Source organism: Molossus molossus, unplaced genomic scaffold (genome assembly GCF_014108415.1).
Source record: "Molossus molossus isolate mMolMol1 unplaced genomic scaffold, mMolMol1.p scaffold_m16_p_2, whole genome shotgun sequence".
Lineage (NCBI taxonomy): Eukaryota > Metazoa > Chordata > Mammalia > Chiroptera > Molossidae > Molossus > Molossus molossus.
The window spans coordinates 10,203,696-10,211,265 of NW_023425355.1; the positions used below are offsets into that span (position 1 = coordinate 10,203,696).

The 7,570-nt window shown below is 36.9% G+C and overlaps 1 protein-coding gene across 1 annotated transcript; it reads left to right on the forward strand.

Annotated features, from left to right (window-relative positions):
- The first annotated feature begins 4,019 nt into the window (after positions 1-4,019).
- On the forward strand, positions 4,020-5,211 carry TENT5D (terminal nucleotidyltransferase 5D). Its single transcript, XM_036271555.1, has one exon. The coding sequence runs from the start codon at positions 4,033-4,035 to the stop codon at positions 5,209-5,211; it is 1,179 nt and encodes a 392-aa protein (XP_036127448.1). The 5' UTR covers positions 4,020-4,032.
- Positions 5,212-7,570: the final 2,359 nt, after the last annotated feature.

Consider the following 7,570-nt stretch of genomic DNA (forward strand, 5'->3'; position numbering starts at 1 on the left):
CTTTTGTCCTTTATTATGTTGAGGTATGATCCCTCTATTCCCACTTTGTTTTTTTTATTTTATTTTTATCCTCATCTGAGGACATTTTTCCATTTTTTATTCAGATAGAGTGGGAGGGAGAGAGAGAGAGAGAAACATTGATGTGAAAGGGACACATCGAGTGGCTGCCACTCGCACGACCCAAGCAGAGCCCGGGACAAACTGCAACCCAAGTACATGCCCTTAGCGGGCACCGAACCCGGGTCTCTTGAGACCGCAGACCGACGCTCTAACTGCTGAGCCAAACCGGCCAGAGCTCTATTCCCACTTTGCTGAGAGATTTTTTATTATAACTGGGTGCTGGATTTTATCAAATGCTTTTTCTGCATCTATTGGTATGATCATGTGATTTTCATTTTTGTTTTTGTGATGTATCATGTTTATTGATTTGCAAACATTGTACCAACCCTGCATCTCCCAAATAAATCCCACTTGATCATGGTGTATGGCTTTTTTAATGTATTGCTGCATCCAATTTCCTAATATCTTTTCGAGGATTTTGGCATCTACGTTCATCAGAGATACTGGCATATGCTTTTCTTTCTTTATTGTGTCTTTATCTGGTTCTGGTATTAGGATGATGTTGGTCTCATAAAAAGAACATGGAAGTCGTTCCTGCTCTTGAATTTTTTGAAACAGTTTGAAGAGCATAGTTGTTTGTTCTTCTTTGATGTTTTATAAAATTTGCCTGTGAAGCCATCTGGTCCAGGGCTTTTGTTTGCTGGAAGTTTTTAAATTGCTGCTTCAGTTTCATTCATTCTTATTGGTCTATTCAGGTGTTCTGATTTTTCCTGATTTAGTTTTGGAAGATTGTATGTTTTTAGGAATTTGTCCATTTAACCCAGGTTGTCTATTTTGTTGGCTTATTGTTATTCATAATATTTTCTTATAATCATTTGCATTTCTTTGTTATCAATTTTTACCTCTCCCCTTTCATTTTTTATTATATGTATTTGGATCCGTTCTCTTTGTTTCTTGATGAGTCTGGGTAAAGGTTCAGCAATCTTGTTTATCCTTTTGAGGAGCCAGCTTCTGGTTTCACTGATCTTTTATACTGTTTTTTTGTTTGTTTGTTTTTTTAAGTTTCTATGTCATTTATTTCTGCTCTGATATTTATTTATTTCCTTCCTTCTACTTACTCTGGGATTTTCCTGCTATTCTTTTTCCAATTCTTTTTGGTGTAAGGTTAGATTTTTTACTAGAGATTCTTCTTGCTTCTTGACGTAGGCCTGTAACGGTATGAACTTCCCTCTCAGGACTGCTTTTGCTGTGTCCCATAAACTTTGTGTGGTTGTGTGTTCACTTTCATTTGTTTCCAGGAAATTTTTTATTTCTTCCTCGATCTAATTGGTAATCCATGCATTGTCCAACAGCATGCTATTTAGCCTCCATGTGTTTGAATATTTTTTTTATCTTGGTTGATTTCTAGTTTAATGCTGTTGTTGTCAGAAAAGATGCTTGATATGATTTCATTCTTCTTAAATTTATTGAAACTTATTTTGTGTCCTAACATGTGGTCTCTCTTTGAGAATATTTCATGTGCACTTGAGAAGAATGTATATTCTGCTGCTCTTGGATGAAATGATCTGTAGATATCAATTAAATCCATCTGATCTAGTGTAGCATTTAGGTCGCTGTTTCCTTGTTGATATGTTGTCTAGAAGATTTATCCATTGATGACAGTGGGGTGTGAAAGTTCCCTGTTATGACTGTATTGAATACTCTATCTGATAAATTGCTTACCTCCATTTTGTTTAGCTCTTTTTCTGGAGTTTCCTCCTGTTCCTTTCTTTGTGGCCTGTTTTTTGTCTCCCATTTTGGCTGTCTCTTTGTGTTTGTTTCTTTGTTTTAGATAGGACTGCTATGACTCCCAGTCTCGTGGAGGTGGTTTTCTATAGTAGGTGTTTCATGGTTCCCAGTGATGCAGTCTCCTTGATCTCCTGAGCTGTGTGCTCTAGGAATATCTCTTGTGTGAGTTGTTTGGATCCTCCTGTTGTAACTGGGTCTTGACTACTGATGGCCCTTTTATGGTTGGGATCAAACATCAGCCTGGTTGACTATGAGGCTCAACCCCACCCTGATGTGTAAACTGCTATGCAGGTGCAGCCTCAAGTTGTCTTGATGGACTCAATGGCACAATCATTAACCCCTCAGGCTATGTGTAGATAGAGATAAACCTTTATTGCCATGTATGATACACTGTTCAGGGGCTCCCTCCTAAGGTGGAGTTGTTTTCAGCAAGGTCTAGAGCCTGCTGGGGTCCACCTTTGGGTATACCATTTGTCTAGTTGGGTCAAGCTCTGGTGTGGTCTGAGGCCACTACCACTCATTGTTATGGTTCTGGGTCTTTTTGGGTTCTTTTGTGTGGATTTCAGATACAGATCACTGTCAGGCATTGTGTTTATCTGGCTTTGGGTTACCTGTGTGTAGACACCATTCTGTTTGTGCCTGCATCTGATAGACATGTTTTTTCATGGGAGGGACCAATCTGTGTAAATGGGTCATCTTCTTTTAGCTTAGAGCTGGAGACAGATTTATGGTTGGACCGAGGCTCCCTGAGGTCTTCCTCCACTTGTCAGCTACTCCACCTCCCCCCGAGGTTGTCTGGTCTTCCTCCAGAACCTTCCAAAGAGTCTTTAGAGTGGACCCAGGCTAGCATAGCTCAGGCTAGTGGTCCCCCTGCTTAGAAGTTACACAGTCAGGTACTCAATGAGAGGAAATTAGTCTTTGTTTCAATGTTGAACACCTCAGTCTCTACCAGAGACTCTATCTCTAGTTTTCCATCAGGGATTTGCTGCAGGTTCAGGTTGGGTATAGCCTGCAGTCTTCTCTGCAGGAGCTGGTTCAGCTGCCCTGGGTTCAGTGGGATTGATTTTTTTTAAAAAGGTCTCAGATTGAGAATATTTGTGGCCCAGCCCTCAAGAGGGGGCTAAACACTTCCCCCTGGTCCCAGACAGTATCCTCTGAGGGTGTCACACTTGGGATGTTCTGCTCTGAGTCGCTCTTCCATCCCCTACAGAACTGCACCCAGTGAGGGTATCGGGACTTCACAGAGTTGAACCAGTCTCCTGTTGGGTGTGGTGTTGCCAGCCTGTGGGAGAAGGAGACGGGCTCTACCTCTCCTCCGCTGCCTGGGTGAACTCACAGGAAGTTTGGGTCAGCCTCTCTGCAATGCAGTCACAAAACCCAGCATTCACTCATCTGTCTCCCTGATAGAAGCCTTCTTGGGGAGTATAGTCCAAAAATCCCAGCTGTGTGCATAAATGGCACCCTCATGCCACAGGTCCAAGCAGGAGGGGTTACAGAATCAGCCGTGTGCAGGACTCAGATCTGTCCACATGCTGGTCTCAGCAAAGTGGGTCCAAAATTCCCAGCTCCACTCTAACACAGATAATGTGTGTATCAAATATTTATTTTCATAATTATGCTTTTTTCTAAGGCTATTTTTAATCTAATTTTCACTTTCTGTGTAACATATAATGAATTATCCACTGCTTTTGGATTAAAGACATTATAGATTTCTTTTGAACATTATGCTATTCAGTTGGGTCTAACACACAGACATGCTATCTTGATCTCACTTTGAATTCATGAAAATTGACAATTAACCTCAATGATATATTATGATTATCTCATGAACAAAATTTATTACACCAAACAAATACAATCATAATATTTACATGAATAAAAATTGAGAAAGGCCACCATTTTACATGAAAAATAATTATAATTCTAGCAATCCATGAAAATGCCTGTTTGCATGCACTAACAGTTCTAACAGTTTTGGCATAATTAAAATTGGTTTTATTTCCATTATAGATTTAACCACAATTAGATACATTGATAATTTACTTCCTAGTATTAGTTTGATTTATTTTGAGAGCAAGTCTGTTTTTAACTTTTTGATATACTTTTGGTATAACACTGATTTCAAGATGTTAACATTTCCTCTCAATATTTTGCTTGTTTTCTAGTTGACCTACTAACTTCAAAATGTCTGAAATTGGATTCAGCAGTCTCACTTGGGATCAAGTTATAATACTGGACCAAGTGTTAGATGAAGTAATTCCAATTCATGGAAGGGGGAATTTCCCCACACTGGAGGTAAAACCAAAAGATATCATTAATATTGTAAAAGGTCAACTAATAGAGCAAGGAATTATTGTTAAAGATACCCGACTGAATGGTTCCACTGCAAGTTACATACTTGCAAGCCACAATGGAATCAGCTATAAGGATCTGGATGTTATTTTTGGTGTTGAACTACCAAATGATCAAGGATTTCAGATTGTTAGGGATGTAGTTCTAGGTTGTCTACTTGACTTTTTACCAAAAGGTGTAAAAAAAGAAAAGATCACCCTAAAGATCATGAAAGAGGCTTATGTACAGAAAATGGTCAAAGTTTGCAATGAGCACGATCGATGGAGTCTCATCTCTCTTTCAAATAACACTGGGAAGAATGTAGAGCTAAAATTTGTGAATTCACTCAAACGGCAGTTTGAATTCAGTGTAGATTCTTTTCAAATTATTTTGGATCCCATGTTAGAATTCTACAATGATAAAAATGCTAAGCTAACCCAAGAATCCTATCCTGTTGTGGTAGCTGAAAGCCTGTATGGAGACTTTCAAGAAGCAATGACACATTTGCAACACAAGCTTATATCTACCAGAAAACCTGAAGAGATCAGAGGTGGTGGCCTTCTGAAGTACAGCAACTTACTGGTTCACGACTTTAAGCCAGTTTGTGAAGAAGAAATCAAGACCCTGGAACGTTACATGTGTTCTAGATTTTTCATTGATTTTCCTGATGTAGTAGAACAGCAAAAGAAGATTGAATCGTACCTCCAGAACCATTTCATAGGTGAAGAAAAGAGCAAGTATGACTACCTTATGACCTTGCGTGGAATTGTGAGTGAAAGCACGGTTTGCCTCATGGGTCGTGAAAGAAGGCAGACAATCAACATGATTACATTTATGGCTTTAAAAGTACTGGGAGAACATCATGTTCTACCAAATACAGACAGTGTAACTTGCTTTTATCAGCCTACCCCATACTTTGTTTCTGAGGGATGGTACCCTCCTTGTTATATAACTGGACCACCTCCACCACCACCTATTTTCTTTCAGCCATACCACCCAGGGCACTATCATGTGCCAAATGGTATGGTTTAAAAAACACATACAACAGAAACTTTGCTTTAATTAAACACCTCTTAAAAGCAAGTTTCCAAATTCCATAAAATTTAAAATCTGTTTTTATTTGCATGGAGTCACCAATAATTTTTCATCGATTATAACATCAGTGTAAAAATATCATCTGTGAACTGACTACTTCAAATGACTTTCAAATATTGTTGATTCGCTATAATACCTTTCAAATGCAGTGAAACCACTTAAAATGATTTTCAAATCTTACCACTTATGACTTTCAAATTTTCTGTGACAAATACATTAGAGATGCCTGTATCTTTGGCTAAAATATAAAAGAACAGACTCATGATTTAAAATCCAGAGATAAAGACAAATGCCAACATTCAATTAATTCCTTTGTTACAGTCACTTCAGTTTTTTCTAGTGAATGTTATCATCAGTGGATTTTCAATACTTAACAGAAATGACTAATTTCAAAGAGAACAGATGTAGAAGACATTAAAACCCTGGACTTTGCAAACATTTATTTTGTTTCTCAATTAAATTGTGTTAGATACAAAATCTTACTATACTTTGAAGGAATACTGAAAGAACAATACTGGGAAACACTGGGCATTAGTAATCTATCAACTAAGTCAATTTGTGGATTTGAAGAATAATATCATATGGCTGTACAACCAATAATGTGACAAGTTATATAGGTTTCTTCATTTTTCCCCCAAATATGTTGAAAACGATGAAAATGACCAACTCTAAATTTGAACATTTATCATCTATTAAAAAGAGACTTTAAATGACTAACAGCAAAAACCAAGCAGAGAGTTTTAGTTACGGCATTTATCATTTTTATGACCTACCTGAGAAGCATCTTAATATAGCTGAAGACATTCAGTGTTAATAAGTGAAAATATTTTTAATACAACTAAATGAAGCTTTTATTATTTTGCCTTTACCAAAGATCAGTTTCTAACATGCCACTCAAGTGCCTCCATTATGAGTTCTTCCATAACACTAATTCACTCAACAATTGCATATATTTATCAGATACCTGAATATCTACTCAGTACATCAAATATACTGCTATCAAATCTACCAGTGGGAGTAAAACAGTATTTTTTTGTATAATGAAGAAAATGATCCTGGACAAATATTATTTGCTATGACATAATGGGAGCTGTCCTGAATGAATATAGATAAGGCCATCAGAAAACTTCAATATTTTTATTTGCTTCTGATTTCTTTACGAATTTCCTTGTCAGTTTTAATTAGCCATTCTACGTTTTTCCATCACAACAGGCTCTAACAGGCGTATTCTAAGAATCTGTTACTTATAGACTGTGCTTAATCTGTCTTCTCTGTATTACAGTATTGGACACAAGAAGTACACCAAATATGGCACTTTCAAATAACCAATAATTTTCAAATATTTTATAACACAGCACCACTGGCTATCAGTATATTTTTAAAGAATTATATTTTACGGTGTGTGCATATACACACCCATATAAATATATATATATATGTCACACAATGCTGAGGCTTTAAAACATATGGATTTATCTTCTTGCTTGGGACAAATAAAGAATTAATAAATGCTTTATGAAAGAGAAAATTCTGTAATCTATTGACATAGTGTATCAGCTGAAAATGAGTGATCTTTCTGCCCTAACTATACTCTTTAGTGTTTAGTTTGTGAGAGTGCACATACCTAAAACTGAAGGAATGTATGCTATATTGACAGAACCAAAAATTATAGGAAAAATATTTAAGAATAAAATAACTATGGTAGTAATAAGTTATGGGTAAACATTCTATATTTTCCATAGTAGCATTTTATGCTAAATAGCACAATTCTGAAACTTTTGGAAACATCTCATCCTCTATGTGCACCCTTAGTTTCCTTTGGTCCGATGGAGAATTTTTAAAGCTCTTTTAAATTTAATTTTATTTAATTTTATTATGTTTTTCTATCATCATTTATACCCTCTATACCCTCTTCTACCTCCACCGCCACCACCTCACAATCACCAGCACTGTTGTTCATGGTCCTATTGAGAATTTGAACTCCTTTCCTAAAAAGCAAATTCCCTGTGGTATCCCCCTAAAGCTTTAAGTCCTGTTTGGAGAATGGCCTGCTTCCTCCTAAAATTTTAGGAGGAAGCACTGTTGATTAGCGCATGTGTTTCCATTATAATAAAAAAAAAACTTACAATTGGCATGTAAGATTTTCTCAAGAGAAAGAATTCAAACCTGTTGAATGGGAATGGTATTACTAAAGAGGAAGCTATAGCTTTATCTCTCATGGCTTTCTTTGTGTAGATACTATTACTAAGCTAGGTTGTCCTTTGCTCCCAACCAAGCAAGAGGAAAATAAAACCTT